This window comes from Panicum virgatum, chromosome 1K (genome assembly GCF_016808335.1).
Source record: "Panicum virgatum strain AP13 chromosome 1K, P.virgatum_v5, whole genome shotgun sequence".
Classification (NCBI taxonomy): domain Eukaryota; kingdom Viridiplantae; phylum Streptophyta; class Magnoliopsida; order Poales; family Poaceae; genus Panicum; species Panicum virgatum.
The window spans coordinates 10854535-10874241 of record NC_053136.1 but is presented as its reverse complement, the minus strand read 5'-3'; the positions used below and the strand labels follow the sequence as shown (position 1 = coordinate 10874241).

At 45.8% G+C, this 19707-nt stretch overlaps 1 protein-coding gene and 1 long non-coding RNA gene across 2 annotated transcripts; one reads left to right on the top strand and one right to left on the bottom strand.

The window, feature by feature from the left end:
- Positions 1–8683: 8683 nt before the first annotated feature.
- On the top strand, positions 8684–10683 carry LOC120694529. Its single transcript, XR_005683520.1, has 2 exons — positions 8684–9184; positions 9286–10683. It is a non-coding gene; the product is annotated as an uncharacterized LOC120694529 (long non-coding RNA).
- A 5951-nt stretch (positions 10684–16634) lies between these two features.
- On the bottom strand, positions 16635–19108 carry LOC120651289 (cysteine synthase-like). The gene is made up of 6 exons (XM_039928750.1): positions 18969–19108; positions 18719–18846; positions 18103–18305; positions 17899–18027; positions 17379–17537; positions 16635–17263 (listed from the first exon to the last, which is right to left on the bottom strand). Exons 1-6 carry the CDS (start codon positions 19050–19052, stop codon positions 17031–17033), a joined length of 936 nt encoding a protein of 311 aa, XP_039784684.1. The 5' UTR covers positions 19053–19108; the 3' UTR covers positions 16635–17030.
- Positions 19109–19707: the final 599 nt, after the last annotated feature.

Below are 19707 nucleotides of genomic sequence, written 5' to 3'. Positions count from 1 at the left end.
CTTGTTTTAGCCACAACTTTTCTGTTTTAGCTCCGTTTTCCGTGTTTCTTACGTTGTCGTAATCGTAACAATGAGCCCTATCCTTTAGTACGCTCTTTTAAAGCCTTTCTTTTATTTTGGTGTATTCTTCTTAGATGTATCTTCTTGTTTGCTTTGTATGTTTGCCCAATGATTGTTCTGAGTAGAAGGATCATTGTTCGAAGTTTGAAGATCAAGTTTTCCAAGTGAGCAAAAGCTGAAGAGTAGTAAAAGTACCTTTTTCGTTGGAGAAAGGCAAGTGACCCTAACCATACTTCTGTCTATGCTTATTTATGAGAATACTTGATTTAATTGGAACATGGAGAACCACCCAAGAAAACCGTACAACCACAATACTATATGGCTCTGGTCTTGGCTAAGTAATTAGATGAACTATATGTTGTGTTGGGGTTGTTTGCTTGGTAGTTATGAGTTTGTGTTGTGGAGCGGGTGAAGAAAGCTGTGTCTTCTGAGGGACCGCAACGGCAGGGACCAACACATACATATAGGGATTCTTTGTAAAGGCCTCGTAGCGTCCCTATGCAATCACACCTCGAAAGTGTGGTATTGTGCCTGATCTGCACATATGCATGGTTGGGTTTAAAGTTCTTCGGAACTTTTACGCGAATTGTGGTGAAAGTGTACAACCTCTGCAGAGTTAAAACTAACCGGTTAGTCGTGCTCACGGTCAAGAGCGGCTTGGACCCTCACATGATTAATAAACTTAAAGATGGATTTAAATTATTTTCTCGTTATTTCTTGTGGCCTTGCTGAGTACCAACCATAAGTGTACTCACTCTTGCTTACTGCTGCTCAGAAGGAAAAGTTGCTGTGAATTCTTTTGAAGATGTTGCTGAGTTCTAGGCGTACGCAAACCCCAGTCGATTGCCTGTGAAGTTTGAAGCCTTCGTTTCCAGGATAAGCTGTATAACTCCGATAGTCTTTTAATTGTTTTATTTTCTCTTTTACGTGATACTGTTACTGATTATTCACTTATAATATTTCTATATGTATGAAACTTGATCCTGGCATACATATAGCTATGTGTTCGGTTTTGTCCTTAAAACCGGGTGTGACAGAAGTGGTATCAGAGCTGTATCGACTGTAGGACGTAAGCCTAGATAGCAAAGGTCACTTCCTAAGATCTATTTTGTCACAAAAGCAATTCCTACTTTACCCTTGATCTCTTTGGTGAATATTCTCACTCCTTGACCATTTTCATTTCTAAATCAGCCTTGATAACTCACCTTCCTCACCTGACTCTCTTTTCAATTGCACTTCTTTATTTTGCAAATGTTAGCTCCTCAATCCGTCTATTTATTTATTTTCCTGGATCACTTCTTGATTTCGATCATACCTCCCCCTTGATGTATGATTTTCCAAATTTCATCCAGCTCACCTCCTTTTGATACACTGGTGAAGTTGTTCCTTGAAATTCTTTTTAACTTACCTTTTTGGACCTATCTCCCATTTGCTTTATTCACAATGTGCTCAGTGTCTCTCCTTTCTTTCCAAATAAATGCCGCTTTGGATTCATCCCTTGATTCTTGATTCCAAAGTATCTCTTCTGGTTTCAAAAATACATAGATGATTCGTGCCACGTATCCTAATGCCTGTCCCAGTCATATGAAGATCCAAGTCATCTGAAGAATAGAGCTGATAATTCATCATAAGGAGTCAAGTCGAAGCAATTGGAAACTATATCACCTGCTCACATTCTAGCTCATATTGGATGAAGAATTCAGAGCACTACCAAAGAATCAAGTTTGATCAAGATTGAGACACTCTCACTACTACAACAATACAAAGATTGGAGCCAATGCTGGACAAATTGAAGGAGGCACATGTCATCAATGACAAAGCTGGAAGATATAACCATGCTTAGGGTACCCCTTGAAGACCTATTAACAACGTTTAGCATCGTCTTTGACTGTGTTGACTGGTGGAATTAGGTGTTTGCATGATGATGCTTGACTTTATGACCTTGTCTGATTCGTTTCTTTGTAATGACTGTTGGTGTATTGTGGGTCTTCTATCTACAATGACATAAGTTGCCTAGATGGGTTCTTCTTTTATACCTCCCCCTCCTTGTTATCCTCTGTCTTTCTACCTAATCCTTTTGAGGATGTCGAGAAGGAAGTTTATGGTGACGCTAACAGCAATACTAGCAACCTCCAAGCATCTGCAATGGTCATCAACAAATGAAAGTTGTTGAAGCATGGAATAATGAAAAGCGTAAGAGAAACTTTGAAGCACCAAAGCCACTCCAAAAAGAACAACATGAGATTAGTAAGACTCCAGGAACATGTCAATGCTGTGAGCATTATGGTCGTCTGTGCCTCCAAGAAGATAGCTTAATGACAACGGAAGCAAGACAACATTACCATTCAGAGATCAACAGAAAGTTATCTGCCCAAGATCCAGTCCTAGAAGGAGCCGCCCAAGATGAAGACCGTACTCAGACTATAAACCTCGAGGATTGGAGTATCTCTTTCAAAGAGTTTCAGCCTAAAAGAAGCAAGCAGCATAAGAAATAAATTAGTAAAACAAGCCAAGAGAAGGGCCAATGAAGCCAATGAAAGAATGGATGGTTAAAGTAGGAGTTAGACTGAGTATCCATAAAGTGTTTGATGTGAGTTGCAGAGAATAAAGAAGCATATATGCAGAGGTATTGTAAGAGGAAAAGATCAAGAAGAAAATTTAATGTGTGTTGGATGCTATCCACCGAAACCTTTGTCTCTTGCTAGCCTTGTGAATCTCGGGTCGAGATTCCTTTTAAGGGGGGTAGTTCTGTCATACCCTGAAATTTTTGGATTTCAGGATGTGATTAAAATTAAAAATAAAACAACAATTTTCTCATAATTTTAAAATTTTCGCAACATTTATTTTTCTTCACAGGTAATTTAGTAAAAATAAATAATAAATTGGTTGTTTTTCTAAATCTAAATGAGGCTGTTTGTTTGCATTCATACAACTTTGCATTGTTTTATTGCTTGTGGTTTGATTTGAATTTAAATTCATGGAGTTTAAATTCAAATCGAATTTGTTGAATCTTTTTGCAAAAAGAAAAAAATAGGAAAAACCTTTTCGGCCCAAACCAGCAGTCCGGCCCGTTTCTTCCCTTGGCACGCAAGCCAAGAACTCTCAACCACCCCTATATAAGCACCGCCCCTCCCCCTCCTAATCCCCTGCTTATTTTTCCTTGCGCCGTGCGTCTGCAACGCCGCCGACCCTAGGCTAACGCGTCCCCCATCACATCGCGCGTTGCCGCCGCCAGCAAGCCGCCGCCGGACGCCATCTGAACTCGTCGCGCCCTCCTCCTGCACAGCCGGCGCCGTCGCCCTTTTGGCCGCGCCTGCATGCCCCGCGTGTCCTTCTGCTGCCGCCCGTGCAAGTCGCCCATGTGACCTGCGTCTTCGCCATGTACTGCCGCCGGGAGGGTCGGCCACGAGCGGACCGCCACCACCGCATCAGAACTACCGCCGGGCTTTGCTGCATTGACTCGCCGTGCCGAGCTGCACCAGCTCGTCCCCATCGCTCATCTAGCACCGGAGCTCCGCCGCCGTTCGAAGGACAGAGCCACCGCCACAGAACACTGCTGCCGATTCGTCGCCGTTGTTGGTACTCCGCCACCGGTGAGCACAACCACGTGATCCCATCGAGCTTCTCTCTCGATTTCTCACCTTGGCCGAACTTCTTGTAGCCCGGATCACCGTCAAATTTGGAAGTCAGAGCTGCCGGTCGTAAGCTCCACGAAGAACAGAGCAGGAGCTCTGTTGTTTTTGCGTACAGCCCCCTGGTGAATCCTTTTATCATTTCCATAGTTTTTCTATCTTTGTCGTTTCACCTTAAGATCCCTAGATCTATTAGGTCCTTATGAATCAGTCCAAACCCAACCACTTTTATAGATCTAACCCTAGACTTTTACCTTTTCGCGGACACTGTTGGTTGTGTTTTGCGAATCTTCTCTGCTAGTCCCTGTTGGCTATAGTTAATCACGTATAGATCCCTAGAACCTTGTTTTAGCCATAACTTTTCCGTTTTAGCTCCGTTTTCCGTATTTCTTACGTTGTCGTAACCGTAACAATGAGCCCTATCCTTTAGTACGCTCTTTTAAAGCCTTTTTTTATTTTGGTGTATTCTTCTTAGATGTATCTTCTTGTTTGCTTTGTATGTTTGCCCGATGATTGTTCTGAATAGAAGGATCATTGTTCGAAGTTTGAAGATCAAGTTTTCCATGTGAGCAAAAGCTGAAGAGCAGTAAGAGTACCTTTTTCGTTGGAGAAAGGCAAGTGGCCCTAACCATACTTCTATCTATGTTTATTTATGAGAATACTTGATTTAATTGGAACATGGAGAACCACCCAAGAAAACCGTACAACCACAATACTATATGGCTCTGGTCTTGGCTAAGTAATTAGATGAACTATATGTTGTGTTGGGGTTGTTTGCTTGGTGGTTATGAGTTTGTGTTGTGGAGCGGGTGAAGGAAGCTATGTCTTCTGAGGGACCGCAACGGCAGGGACCAACACATACATATAGGGATTCTTTGTAAAGGCCTCGTAGCGTCCCTATGCAATCACACCTCGGAAGTGTGGTATTGTGCCTGATCAGCACATATGCGTGGTTGGGTTCAAAGTTCTTCGGAACTTTTACGCGAATTGTGGTGAAAGTGTACAACCTCTGCAGAGTTAAAACTAACCGGTTAGTCGTGCTCACGGTCAAGAGCGGCTTGGACCCTCACATGATTAATAAACTTAAAGATGGATTTAAATCATTTTCTGGTTATTTCTTGTGGCCTTACTGAGTACCAACCATAAGTGTACTCACCCTTGCTTACTGTTGCTCAGAAGGAAAAGTTGATGTGAAGTCTTTTGAAGATGTTGCTGAGTTCTAGGCGTACGCAAGCCCCAGTCGATTGCCTGTGAAGTTTGAAGCCTTGGTTTTCAGGATAAGCTGTATAACTCCGATAGTCTTTTAATTGTTTTATTTTCTCTTTTACGTGATACTGTTACTGATTATTCACTTATAATGTCTCTATATGTATGAAACTTGATCCTGGCATACATATAGCTATGCATTCGGTTTTGTCCTTAAAACTGGGTGTGACAGCTCTTATTTCGACAAGGATCTACTCAGAACTCGAGCGCCCTTCTAATATTAAGAGACAACAACCAATCCTAAAGCTTGAGCCGCAACATTGTTTTAACCTATATGCAGGTCAAACTACTGGAACACAAGAAACATAACTGTTTGTGAAGAAAGGAATTCTCTTATCTTCTCATGTGGCTCTTCCTATATCTTTCCCAATTCCCATCTTTGTTTTGAGCAGCCCAACTCTTCGACTTCAATCAGGGCTCGTTGCATACCTTTTCTCTTCTTCACAATTTGTTGCTACAATCAATGAACTACTCCACACACTGCAGCCTCAACGTCAAGCTTGCTCGATGCACAGAGTCAGACACCACTGATCTCCACTTGTGGCGTGGAGCCACGCTTTCTGCTGCTGAGAACATGGTATGCTTGTATGTTTTGCTCCAACATCCCATAAGACCACAACAGCATTAGTTGGGTAGTATAACCCACTACACAGTTACCAGGTTGGATTGATTGTTGGAGTAATACATGGTTTTGAACAAGAACAGCGCGTGTCTGTAGCTTCACTAGGTCTTTATTTATATCAGCCTACAGCTCATCTTGAATTTTATTGCACCAGTCATGCATGGATGTATGTATCATTTGTTTTCCGCATCTGTTGCATGATTTTTTATCACGACCAGATCACCTTTTGCATGAGTATTATTATTGTGACACGCCGGCCCATTTCTCATTATTTTCTTTGGCAAAATAGCCATTTTAGTCCCTCAATTTTACTGTAAGACTCAAATTCATCCCTCAACTTTCAAATTGACCTATAATCTCTTAACTTTCATTCTAGGGTCATACATGATGACGACATCAACACCAACGATACATCGACACCGACATCACCGCCGCTTGGACCTATTACTCATGCTCGTGCCCGTCAACTCCATCATCAGGTAAGCTCATTCTTAAGCTTTTGTCCATTATATTTCGATGATGGAAACGCGCATGCTTCTGTTTTGCTTAGGTGTAATGGAGAGGATAAAAAGGTGAGGGAATTCGCATGGGCTGGATTCGGACAGTAGGATGGCACCAACTTGTGACAACGGTCAAGACTTCATTAAGACGATACTTCGGAGTATCCGGGCTGCCGATCGGGTGTCTGAACCTATGTCTGGAGTATCCGAACGTATACCCGAAGTATCCGGGTTTGTCGATTGGATGTGACATATGCTCAAAGTATCCGAGTTTTTCAGTCCATGGTACTGCACCACCCTATTTTGGCCCAATGGACCGTGTATCCAGTTGAGCCTTTTAACGACGCATCTTGGGGGGTAGAGGATGACTCCTGGAATCCTCTGGTTGCCCTCCCTTATACTTATACCCCCAGCTGCCACCATGAAGGGGTTGGGTTTTGTTTCACAAAGTTAGCCATCACTACTTGCTAGGAGCGCGCATGTTCATCGAACCGACCGTCTTCTAGCATTCGGAATCCCATATTTCGATCAATTCAGATTGCGTTCTTGATTCCCTCTTACGATTTCATTGCTTGTTTACTTGTTCTTGCGAGTTCTTCGATTTGCTTGCAGGACGGGTGCCCTCGTGGCCGGTGTCGCGCATCGCAAGGCGTGGCGACCAGGGAGGAAGTGTATCGGTTGCTAAGGCGCAGGTTCCTTTGGTTGCTGAAGTTGGACCACCAACGTCTCCTCTTTCCCCCCAAATCGAGTTATCCAGTTCGGCCTCACTGAAAGATCGAGAAATCCCCTACGGGTTCTCATCAATACATGTTCTTATGCTAATATTATACTTCGTAATAACATGAGATAAATTCAAAAAAGTCCTTTTTACCATTGGCTTCTTATTCCCCTTCTTAATTACCACTCTTCATGCACCCGCAATACAATAAGATGCATGGATAAATAAAAATTTATATTCCAAATTTAACACTTATGATGTTTAGCTCCTAAATGCATTGATGCTCATGCTACTACACTGATTTGCTTGCATTGCTAAATATTCTTTTAGTAATAATAAACTGTTGAGAAATTTAGAAGGGAAAAGAGACAAAGGTAAATAAGACTTTTTGCATAAATTTCTTGCTATTATGGAGTATAATATATAGCACAAGGATGAGTTTGACCCAGAAACAAAGTTGAGGGATCATATTAGCCTATCTGAAAGTACAGGGATGAATTTGATCAAAGTTAAGGGACTAAAACGCCTATATTACCATTTTCTTTCATCTAATAAACCTCTCTTTTTCTATGAGCATATCTATACTATAAAAATCGAAAACAATTAAAAATATTTCTCACTCGTATCGGACCCACCGTACCCCTCACGCTGGATCTATGCGTCGGGGTCGTGGAAGGTGGGACGAAAGGTAGACCATTACGTTGAAAAATGTTTCTTTTTTTGAGCCTAGACCCTAAGTAAACAAGTTGTAGTATCTGAACTCAACACAACGCAGACACCACACACACGTACACCCCTAGGCCTACAACCTATACACAACCAGTGTCCTTCTGGAGATTAAGTATACAAGTTGTAGTATCTCAATTCAACACAACTCACTGACACCACACACACGCACACCTCTAGACCTACAACCTATACACAACCAGTGTCCTTCTGGAGATCACCAAAGCCGCATAGAGCCTTATAGACAACGGGCACGTTGTAGTCCCCCATTATGGCGTCACGCAAGATGTCCAGGATCTGCGCGAAACAAATACAAGGAATAAACCTCCTAATACGACACCCGGTGCTCCCTGCGGGAGTCGAACCCGATGGGTGTGCTTCACGACCGGAGCCGCCACCACCGCGCCAAAAAGATCATTTTTTCTCACCAGACCGCCCGCACTTGTTATATTCTAAATTCATCCTCTAAAAAAATATTCCGTTCTGGTCATCGATATTCTCTCCTTTATACCCAATTCTTCCGCACTCATTCATACTCTATATCCATCCTCTATATTAACTACCAATTACGGGGCCCACGAGTCATAATCTATCTCTTTTTTTACACCCGCACCCTCCCTCTCCTCTCTCTGTACCAGCACGCGTCCGCTCCGCGCCTCCTCTCGCCGGCGCACCTCCGCCTCCGCACCTTCTCGCCGCCCCCCTCTCTCTCTCTGCTCTGCTCGGCGCGGCCGGCGGCGGGCAGAGTCCGCAACGGCGCGCGGCGGAAAGAGGCAGCGGGGCGCGCGGCGGGCGGAGTCCGTGACGGTGCCGGCGCCGCGGGGCGCAACGCGCAGCGGGTGGAGTCCGCGACGGCCTGGGCGGAGGCCGCGGGGAGCGCGCGGCCTGCGGAGTCCGCGGTGGCCCGGGCGGAAGCCGCGGGATGGAGCCCCAGCCCGAGCCCGCCCACCTCGGCTTCCACGCTGTCGTCACCCCTAGGCGCCGCGACCGCCGGCATGGCGGCCCTCGCCGGTGCTAACGCCAAGAACGTCTCCCCGCCGTCTCCGGCGGCGGCATGGACGGGGGGAGCGGCCGCGGAGGAGGCTGCGGGGGGAGGCAAGGAGGAGTGGCAGCTCACGCCGCTTGACATGGGCCTTGGCGCCGGCTCTGCTCTGTCTGACAGCGCGGCGCCATGAAGCCCAAGGCGGAGGTAGCGAACGATGTGGTGGCCGCTGCGGTGGATCAGCTCACCGAAGCGGCCAAGCTTGCCGAGGCCGGCGACGCCTTCGGAGGCAGTGGGTTGGAGGCGTTCGCATTGGCCGTGCTCGTCTGCTGGTTGGAAGAGACGGAGAGGTCCTGTCTGGACAGCGCGGAGAGGAGGAGCACGATGGCGTTGCCGAGGACGAAGGTGAAGCGGGCGTTGAGGAGGAGCGACCCCGCGAGGCGCAGCACGTGCAGGCGAGCGCAGCTCCCCGCAGCGGCCGCCATTGGCGACAGAACAGAGCTCCGCAACTTTTTCGAATTTGCCGCAACCAAGCCATAAAAATCCGATTCCTTGCACCCGGAGATAGCTCACGACCTCCTCTACATGATCCACCAACCGGCCGGCCAAACCCTGGGTTGGAGAGGCTCGCCGCCGGCGAACCCGAACCGCCTGTAGGCCGCCGCCGCGACCTCGTAGGTGAGCCCTCGATAACTTAATATTTTGTGTAACAAGTTACAGAGATTGATTTGCCTCGCTCACCTAATCATGGTGCTTGCACTTTCTTCTGACGTTCGCAGTTCCATCATCCGGAACGCCTCCATGCACGGGCGGCGACGGCCTCCATGTGCAGGCTGATGGTGGGACGTACCCTCCGGAGCGGAGAAGTACCACGACAGCCCCATCGAAGCGCCAAAGAGTCACGAGTGCACTCGCGGCCTCCCATGGGGGCGCGGCGGATGGGATCCGGCGGTGCCGGCTCGGATTCCGGCGGCTCCCAGGCTCCCTCCGCATGCAGTGCTGCTCGAGCTCGGGAGCAGCTGCGGCGGCGTGAGCGCTTCCCGGTGGCAGGCGGCACGTGGCAGCGGCGGCCGGCTGGCGGGCCTGCGCGAGCCTCGAGCTCACCTGGCGGCGGTCCCTCCTCCACCTCCTCCTCTCCCTCTGGCGCGCGCGGCGCAACAACGGTTGCGAGGTGGGGCCGCAGTGAGAGTAGCGGACGCTCGGCAAACCGCTAGGAATAGCGGAAGCGCTAGTATAGCGTTTCGTTTTGCAGTACCCGGTGCAGCTCCATATACGCTAAATTGATCATTCAGGATCCGGTCGCGGACGCTTTACCGGATCCGCTGCGGTCAGCCTTACCCGCCCGCTCGTACCGGTGGAGGGGGCAAAAAATTCCATAGTTTGTGAGATGCCCGCAGCTCTGTCCGCAACTCTGATAGCGACAGGGGATGCACGGCCCTCAATCGTGGGCAGCACAACGCCGGCAGCACCGCTCGCGACTCCGACGGCGGCACTTCAAACACGTTCCTGTGGCGGCGTCGTGGAGCCGGAGGGGAATTTCTCCATTGACGGCAGCTTGCTGGTGCCATGGTTGCGGCCGTCTCCTCGGCCTCGTCGAGTTCTCCTGGTTCCGCCGGTGCAGCTCCAACTGCCGTCGTGCTCGTCGGCGGCGCAACAGGCCGCATCTCATATTTCACCTCCTCTTTTTGCAGGATGAAAATTTAACACGCGCGGGTTGTTTCTTGTTTTTGGCCTCCGATCCATCGCTGATAAAATCAATGGAATCAAGAGCTGGAGATGAAGCAAGGGTGCGTTCCTGTCCTCGGCGGCAGCTGCAGCGCCCGGGGAGGCGGGGATACGTACGGGGATCTGCGCTTGCCGTGGACACCGGCGCCCGCGTCCTCGCCGCGCTAGCCATTCCTGGCCGAGGCGGGCGGCGGCGGCGGCTGCCGAGCGAGCCGCGCCGGAAGATCGAGATGTTGTCGCCGGCGTTCTACGCGGCGTTGATCCGAACTGCTTTTTCCTCTAGGTGTTTGATCCGAACTGATTCTCTCCCTCACTAATCCACACCAGTTATTTCATCATCGTATGTCAGGAGTCCAGGACAAGTATAATCTTTGAGAGAACAATGCGAATTTGTACCACTGCTAGAGCTGAAGTTTAAGCTTCTTAATCAATTTATGTATGCAATTATATTACACTAGAACATATTATTACATTGAATAGCTTTCCTCCGCGCCAACTAGAGGCGCCTCCCCTGCTGCGCCGGTGTCGCCGTCGACGCCGCCGTGACCCCGATCTCGACCCAGGGCGTGAGGTGAAAGCAACCATGCGGCGCCCTTCCCGACCGCCGCCTCGAGCGTCTCGCGCTCTGTCACAGCCCAGAAAAAAAAAGAAAAGAAAATAAAAATTCTACGCCGGGCCCGCTCGTCAGCCGCCCTTCTCCTTCCTCTGCTCTGCTCGGTGCCGCGCGTCGCCCGTCGCCGGCGTCTATCTCCGTAACACATGCCGGTCATCCTCGCGTGCCGTGCCGCCCCTTCACTCTTCCCCTCGCCCTCTAGCCCCCGTGCCCGACCGACCCCCGTTCCCCTCAAACCCTAACCCTAGCCCGTTCCCCTCCTCCATTACCGCTGCCCCCAATCTCTGCTCGCCGCCCGCCGCCGCGATTCGGCCGCTCCGGTGAGCCGTGGCTCAATTCCTTGCGCGGGGAGCATCTCCTCCCTTCCCTCGCTCGGTTTCGCCCCTAACGCGGCCCCCTCTCCCTCCCTGCAGAGCCGCCGGCGCGCGCCTCCGCCCGCCGCCGCCCCTTCTCGTCGCGCCGCCCATCCGCCGCCGTTCCCCGCCGTCCAACCCGCCGGTGAGGTTCGCCACCACCTCCTTCTCCCCGTGCGCGTCTCCCCTGGCCGCTCCGGCCCTGCCTTCGCCGTGCCGCCGTTCGCCGGCGCCCCCGCCGCGCGCGCGGGGGCCGCACCGTGGGCGCGCACGCCCCGGGTCAAGGCCACCCGGCCTGCCTTGACTTGGCCCGGGGGCGCCTGCCCGTGGGGCCCACCTGTCGGCCTCTGGCTAGCGGGTGTGGCCGGATCCGGGTGCGTTTAGCAGTTTAGCTAGGGTTTTCTTAGGTTTTATATTCCTGCAACCTTGTAAAATCCATAGAAATTCGTGTATAGCTCCAATAATTATGAAACTTGTTTTGTTGGATTCCTCTAGCTTAGATCTACTCAGTAAAAATATTTTTTTGCATGTTACTTTGCTGTAGATTTATCTATAGGTTTATCTTGCAAAAGTGAGTTTAATGCTTAGTTATTTATATACTACTTGAAAAATGCCAAACCAAATTTTGTTAGACTACTTGTGAGGTGTAGTTTTCAGTGGTGCAACTTGTTCACATGATTTCTTGCTGTTTATCAAAGTTTTAGTTTGTTTTCTTATACTTTGTCTGAAAATGGTTTAATATAGAACTTTTTGCTGGAAAGTGAGAAAATAGTAAAACCTGTTTTGTTAGCTCTGTTTTCATGCCTAGTATCTAAGATAATTTTCTTGGATTTGTTTAGTTTAGTTTGCATTCCTTTTCTGATTTACCTTGTTTAGAGTGGCTGAAAACTATTATATTTATGTTTATTTATAGGAAAATGCTTTTGCTGCAAAACCAATTTTCATGAGTTCTTTGCAATGTTCTCGGCAATCTCAAATTATTTCATGATTTATGCTTGTTGTTTAGTCCATTTCTTAATTCTTGCTTCGCATTCATGCATTATAGTGACCGGACCGTCGGAGGTCGAACCCGAGGAGCCCACCGAGTCGGTCAAGCCTGAACCCGGAATCCCGTTCGTGGTCGAACCCAAAGTTAACCAAGGCAAGCAGCTAAGCATAATTCCTTGCACCTATCTAATTTTACTAGCTTAGTTATCTCACTTGGGTTATATATGTATAGTATGTATGTATTGCATTTTTATACCTATCTTTATGCATGATCATTCCTTGATTTGTTATTCCTATTCTTGGCACTAGTTAGTTAGTTAATTACTTAACTTGACTAGATGTTTAGCCATGCTTAGAATACTTCTATTGCTCGCTAGACAGGAATGGTTTGGAGGATCACACTTACCGATAATCCTTGATCGCACTGGTTTGGTTTGGTGGCTAGTAAAGTAATAGTACCGAGATTCGAGCGGAATGGTAGGGCCTAGAGAATGAAGTCACATGGGTATAGTCCGCTTGGATCGATTAAGGACCGAGTGGATGCCATCGGCCTTGAGCACCTTTCCGTGCTACCATATATCCAATATAATAGGAACGGATGAGCCAATTACCTTCTTTGACTTGATCATTGATATGCAGTCCTAGCTACGTGGCTACGGGCTATGCAGAGAGGCTTAGTGTGTCCCCAGGTGGACCTATGTGTAGGAAAGTTTAGAGAAGTCACTGGTGGAACTATGTCTCTACTCGATAAGCTAGGTGTGAGGTTCAATGATCGAGCCTTGTTGGGAACGGTTGACGTGAGTACCCCCTTGCCCGGCATGATCGGTTGGTTGAGTCGCATGGTCCTCGCATCGTGTGGGTAAAGTAGTACACCCTTGCAAGGTTATAACCAATTCGAATTGCCGCGCTCTCGATATGAGCAAGCTCTTGGTTCGCCGAATTCCTCTTAGAGAGTTTCGGTATTGTTGGTTTTGGAATCATGTCTTGTCAATGATCTCTTATTTAATATGTTATTCTTTTAATCAACTAAAATTATTTAGGGGTTTGGGCAACAATAATCAATTCTGATAGGTAATAGTATAGAGAGCTAATGCTTATGCAATAATTACTTAACCTTAAAGTTTTTACTTGAGCCATTGTATGATCCTTGCTTATTTAATCGCGTAAGTCTTGCGGAGTACCTTTGTACTCAGGGTGCTTTCTAAACCTAGTTGCAGGTGAGCCGGAAGTGGTGTTCGGCCACTTCTACCCCGCTGATCCAAACGCGGGGGAAGAGTAGGTCGTGGTGGCTGTAATGATGTCCTTGAGCAAGGCATCATTACTTTAGTAAGTCTTTATCGTAATCGAGCTTCGGGAGAGCATGTAAATGCAATAAACTTTATGTTTCTGTTTAATATGACTTTCGTGAGCCCAAGGCTTGTAAAGGAAGTTTGAACCCACCTATATCAACTTGTAATATTAAGTGTGTAAATCTGCTCTTTGTGGATTATTGGCGATGTATTCGATTGTAAACGGTATGTGCATATGCTGATTCTGGGCGTATGTTGGAGCACATACCGGGACTACCGGATTTGATATTATTTTGGATGAATGACGTGTCTGTTATTCGTGTCTCGAGATGTGGGATAACACGTGGCACGCTCTCCGGCAAGCACGTGTTAACTCTCATCTGGATGATAATGACCGGCGGTTCGTTTAAAATAGTATCAAATTGGGCGGTTCTCACACGATCCCCGGTGGCCCCGCCGCCGCTGCCTTCCCCCTGGACCTGTAGGTGCGGCGGCAGGCAGTGGCACGATGGGCGGGCGCGGACGCGCTGGTGCTGTGCGCACGAGGGCCGATGAGGAGGCGGAGGGGGCGGACGTTGCCGTTGCGTCGACGAGGAATCGGGCAAGAGCGGTCGGCGACGACTTGTTATTGGTGTGCGCCGGTCAAGGGAGCGCTGCGCCAGGCCACCGCGGCGACAACGCGCTGATCAATGCTGGCTCCTCTCAGTGCTGGCTCCTCTTCCTTCTTCCTTGCTCTTCCTCTCTCTTATTCCTCCTCCTTTCCCCTCTCTTCTTCTCTTTTCCCTAAAGTTCATGGCTGTAGGGTGGCTGGCTTCTCTTCCTTTCTCTTCCTCCCTCTTCTTCTTCCTCTTTTCCATCTCTTCTTCTCCTTTCCCCAATGGAGTTCATAGCTGTAGGGAGCCCCGCCCCCTGTAGATCCGCCGCCGATCACACTAGACGGTTGGGGTACCGAGGCCGACAATATGTGCGAGCTTGTATTAGATTCCTACTAAGTGCTACGAGATAGCAATGATGTCATCATGATACATATTTTAGATTTATTTTAAATATTAATTTAATTAATATTTAATTGAATTAAAGTCTAATTAGATTTTTAGAATCATCGCACGTGCGTCTATACTATTGTATTGTAGGGCACAAGTCTCCAGGCCGCCTTGCTGGGTTAGTTTAGCTAGGTAGCAATGCTGGTTTGGCCGTGTCCGTGTGCCAATCACATACGAGACGAGCGTCCGTACACAGTACCATCAACCATCATCGTTTGTTCGGATCGTGGCAAGTTATTAAGCAAGGGAGGGTCAATAGGCTGCAAAAACAGCATGATGACTCTTATAGCAATTTGATGTATTCTTGCATTTCGGATGACCTTGAATCCTTAGGTAGCCACTGTCAGCATAGTTGATAGTAGTCCGTGCATAAAGGCCACGCAGCAAGAAATTGTATCAATCCCGCATTTTGTGGAGTAATTGACAGTGGTTAGCACGTCAAGATGATCAATGACAAATTGGTGAAACGCCTGCTTGGCCATTTCTCTTATTGCAATACTAAAATGTCCATAATAAATACTTGAGACACGAGGAGTCCAAATAAAATACTTGGATTCATGAAAAACAATATAGAATCTTCCAATAAATGGATTTATCTCTAGAGAAAATGAGAATAATTGCTAAAATATCTAGAAAATTCTTGAAAAACACTAACGACGGATAGACACTTTTTAAAAGATATTCACATCCTAAAATTAAATATTTGGGGGCGTGACAAGGAGAGGACTCGCCTAACAAGTGGGCCCATATCTCATCGTGATTTCTTCCTTCTCAGATATTTGCTCACGTATAAAATTTGGGTTTACCCTCTCTATTCTTCTCTTCTCCCTTCCCGGGGTGTTCAAAACCGCCATCGACATTCCCGCTCTGTACCTGTTGAGGTACCTACTACACCATGATTTTGCTGAACAATGTGCATTTTAAGGATCATCTATTTATGTGCAGCTTTTTTAGTAAACTTTGAAGTTAGGACGGTAGTGTGTGGTACCTGTATTCAACTTTATTATCATAAGTGATCGATGATTCAGAGTTCAAAAGTTAATTGCCTAGTAATCCAGTGATGCACTACCAGAAAATGAATTTTCGTGAGAGTGAAAAATCATCACGAAAACTATAAATCCCGCCACGAAATTGTTTCGTGGCAGCCACCCGTCACGCAATAAGGACTCAAATATATCAAAACATTGAAAACAGAGTACAGGATCCTTCCCAAAGGCAATGGTGCTTCAGGATCACCCTTGCACCGCCATTGCCACAAGCAGAACATGCAGAAAGCAACCGTTTGTAGTTTGTACTAAGAGAGCACAAAAAAATGAAATACAACAAAAATAAATATCTATAATGGGTGGATGGTGAATCCAACGTACCTTCAAAAAAGTGCATCCAATAGATCAGACAACCAATTAACACAATCAAAGACACTCTGCCTTGAGAGTTTAGACTGACAACCGGAAGGGATCAAGCTTACAAAGAAGCTATCTTGATGCAAACTTCGTTGACTACTCGCCTTGTATTCCTCCTTTGAATATGAGCCCTGGCATCACCAGCGAGTACACTGCACGGGTTCACTGCACGCTTTACTTGTCACTATATTGTTTTACACCAATGTCTCACGACAACCACTATAGTAGTGGTGAGACCTGTTGGAACCCATTAGACCAATCAAGAAATGAAATAGTTTGAACAATACATGGTTGTGGCTTCACTAAATCAACATATGCATTGAGAGAATTCTTCAAAAGAATTTATATAGAGAGTAGTTGCATTGGAATACCACATTATATATAGCAGAGTAGCTAAGCAGATCATACATTTTCCTCACATTAATGCATATATCATGGTACTTTCACATCTAGCTCATATTCCATTTTTTGCATGGAGGTAGTGCCATCCTTACGGGTGACTGGGTGAATGGCATGAAATTTGCCACTACGTGAGAGGGATGAATGTGAGAGAGGTTAACTGCACCCCCTCAAATAGTGGCAAAAAATAAAATATCCATCTGTCCATCATGAACAGACTGTGTGTTTGTATACTTGTTCTCTCACTGTACTTCTCTCACTTCTCCTACCTACTCAAACTAGCTTAAGGCCCCTTCATGAACTTTAGCAACAGAACTAATCACAGCAGTTAATTGCATTTCCTTTCCTGATAAAAGGGTAAAGATACATTGTCTGGTTTTATGTAACTTACAAAGGTTCTCCTACAACTTCTAAGCCACTGAGTCAGGCTACGATTAACATTAAATCTTGCAAGGTAGACTGTAGGACAGCATTGCACTTCGGGGTCAGACGTATGCTACCATTGCCTAAAGCTGGACACTCAGAAGGCCATGTTCATGTTCACACATTCTTCTTTCACCTGAGCAAAGAGTTCCGAGTTCAGATACCTCTCCCCGCCACTGGAAAACATCGTCACAATCATCTTGCCTTTGTTCTCCTCTCTTGCCGCAACCTGCAAAGTAGTACATAGATCAGATGACCATGCAACAAGTAGGTATACATGAGTACATGACTACAGAACTTGCACGAAAAAGATGATTATAGAGCATGCCTTCAAGCAGGCGGCTGCATTTGCCCCTGAAGATATGCCAACGAGCAATCCTTCTTCCCTTGCCAACCTTCTTGCCATGTCCATGGCTTCTTGGTCAGTTACTGTTACGATTTCATCTATTTGTGATTTGTCTAGTATTTCTGGGACAAAACCAGGCCCTATCCCTTGAATTTTATGATATGCTGGTTCACCACCTGCAAGATAATGATACACGAAGATAAGGATTTTGCTCACTAAGCAGGACAAAAAAACAAAGGAAATGTCAGAACATGGAATGTCGACACAGATAGGGGTCATAACATGTCTCACCTGAAATTACTGCACTTTCGGCTGGTTCAACACAGATTAGCTTTACAGATGGATTCTTCATCTTCAGATACCTCCCTGTTCCTGTTAAGGTGCCTCCTGAACCAGACGCAGCAACAAATATGTCCACTTTGCCTTCTGTATCTTTCCAAATCTCAGGTCCTATTGATAAATTTTCGTTCAGAAAAGGAGTTTCAGGAATAGAGTAACAATTTACTGACATCCATTTTCTAATCTAGAGTTGCTACTTCGTAGCCACTTTCATGGAAACGTGTATTCATGTAAAAGTCAGCACGACCTTGACTCTATGAAAGAGTTGGTATTACACCATGCTTTAATTTCAGAAATTCTTTTTTCAGAGAACACTTATTTCAGAAGTTCATGTTTTCATGACAACTCTTAGGATGCAGTTGATTACAGCGCAAAATACTGAAATAGCAGGGTTCCAGGAAGAATCAAACATCTAACATTATTTCAACAATACTACTATAACATCCAATTTACTTTGAACAGATCATGTTACCAGTCCATCTGAAATGTGCATCAGGATTCGCAGGATTAGTGAACTGGTCTATAACATAAACATTTTCAATCTCATTCTTCAGCTGTTCTACTCTATCAAGTAACCCCTTGAATCCATTAATTGCAGGATCTGCAGGAGACAAGTATGTTCCCATCAGCGAGAGTTACTCAACTGGTATGACAGACATGGTGTGTAGCTTCTTACCAACTAATATCACTTCAACGCCCAAGTATCTCAACAGTATCTGCTTATCTATTGCGATTTTTGCTGGCATGACAGCAATGAACTTATAGCCTTTCTGAACAGCAACAAATGCCACACCAATACCAAGATTACCACTCGTGACCGCCACTAGTGTTGTTATTCCGGGTGAGATCAGGCTTTTCTCCTCTGCATCTTCAATCAACCTGCAAATTAGAATTCCTAAAATGTTAGGAAAACGATTTACTGATCTGAGTTGTATTTATGTGCAAACTCACAAACAGTTTTGTGTTATATTGCATAGAAGAAATATACTTTAAGGAAGGACTCAAGCCTCATATATACCAGTTGTCCTGTGTCATTACCAGTTATTTTAAGTTATCAACATTTTTTCTGCTACTTCAACTATAATATTTAAACAACCCTGGCTCGTGATGAAAGTTATACATCATATAAATGAGACAAGTGCCAGAAACAAACAGGCATGAGATAAGATAACAGTTCACAAGAGTTTTATGACACATCGACACTTTTGATATCCTAAAATAGCTTTATCGAGTTGCATCTGAATTATTGCATGAACAATATGTTGTGTCATCTGAAGAAGTAGAGCAGTCACCTGAGAGCACTTCGATCCTTGACAGAGGAAAGGGGCTGGTACGGCTCAATCTTCCCAATCAGCCGAGCATTTATGCCATCCTTCTTGGCAATATTTTTCATTTCTATCAGCGGCGTCCAACCGATAAGCTGAAACGCAGATAGTTTACTCAAAACAAAATGCAGCAAGCATCAACAGAAAAAAAAAAGACTTCACAACACTCTCATGTATTCCTATAAAGAATGATATGGCATGAAGGGAATATAGCCACCTGTGTGATGTTGGATGCAATACACTCCCCCTGGGAGGAGAGCAAAGACGGTATCCCTTTCCTTCCTTCCTGCATCTCCATCATGTGCTACTTAATTTACAACAAAGCCAACAAAAACTAGAAACTTCAAATCTCTTGAACAAATGGATGGGTACAAGCGGAGGGATTCCAATGCTGCTATATATACATGCGCCTGATAGGTTACAACAAAGGCGTGGATACATATCAGGGTAGTATCCACGAAGCTTCCCTTCAGCCAATCTTTCAAAGGTTGTTGTCACATGACATTTTTAAAACAAAATCAAAAGCATGTTGACATGTCAAACAATGTGCACATGACATGAAAGAGAAATTATGTCAAGTATAGAAGCCACTAGTTGACTGGAACTTCAGACCGCATCAATTCTTAAAAATGTTTGCTACTTGGAGTGCAAGCCACTCAAATCGTGCTGCCCAGACAGTGAGAAGGAAGATTGTGTCACACCTTGAAATTTTTGAATTTCAGGATATGATTAAAATTTAAAATAAATCAACAATTTTCTTATAATTTTAAAAATTTTCCCAACATTTATTTTCTTTACAGGGAATTAAAGTATAAGAATATATATAATTGGTTGTTTTTCTAAATTAAATGAGGTTGTTTGGTTTGTTTTGCATTCATGCTGCAATGCATTATTTTATTGCTTGTTGTTCAACTCGAGTTTAAATTCTCTTGAATTTAAATTTGAATTGAACTCGT

What these genes read in the sequence shown, in the direction of transcription:
- LOC120651289 (XM_039928750.1), bottom strand. Translation starts at nt 19,052, where the DNA reads ATGATGGAGATGCAGGAAGGAAGGAAAGGGATACCGTCTTTGCTCTCC. An exon ending in AAGGATCGAAGTGCTCTCAG is followed by an intron (nt 18,306 to 18,718) that starts GTGACTGCTCTA and finishes TCTAATTTGCAG; the next exon opens with GTTGATTGAAGATGCAGAGG. An exon ending in TGCACATTTCAGATGGACTG is followed by an intron (nt 17,538 to 17,898) that starts GTAACATGATCT and finishes ATTTATCAATAG; the next exon opens with GACCTGAGATTTGGAAAGAT.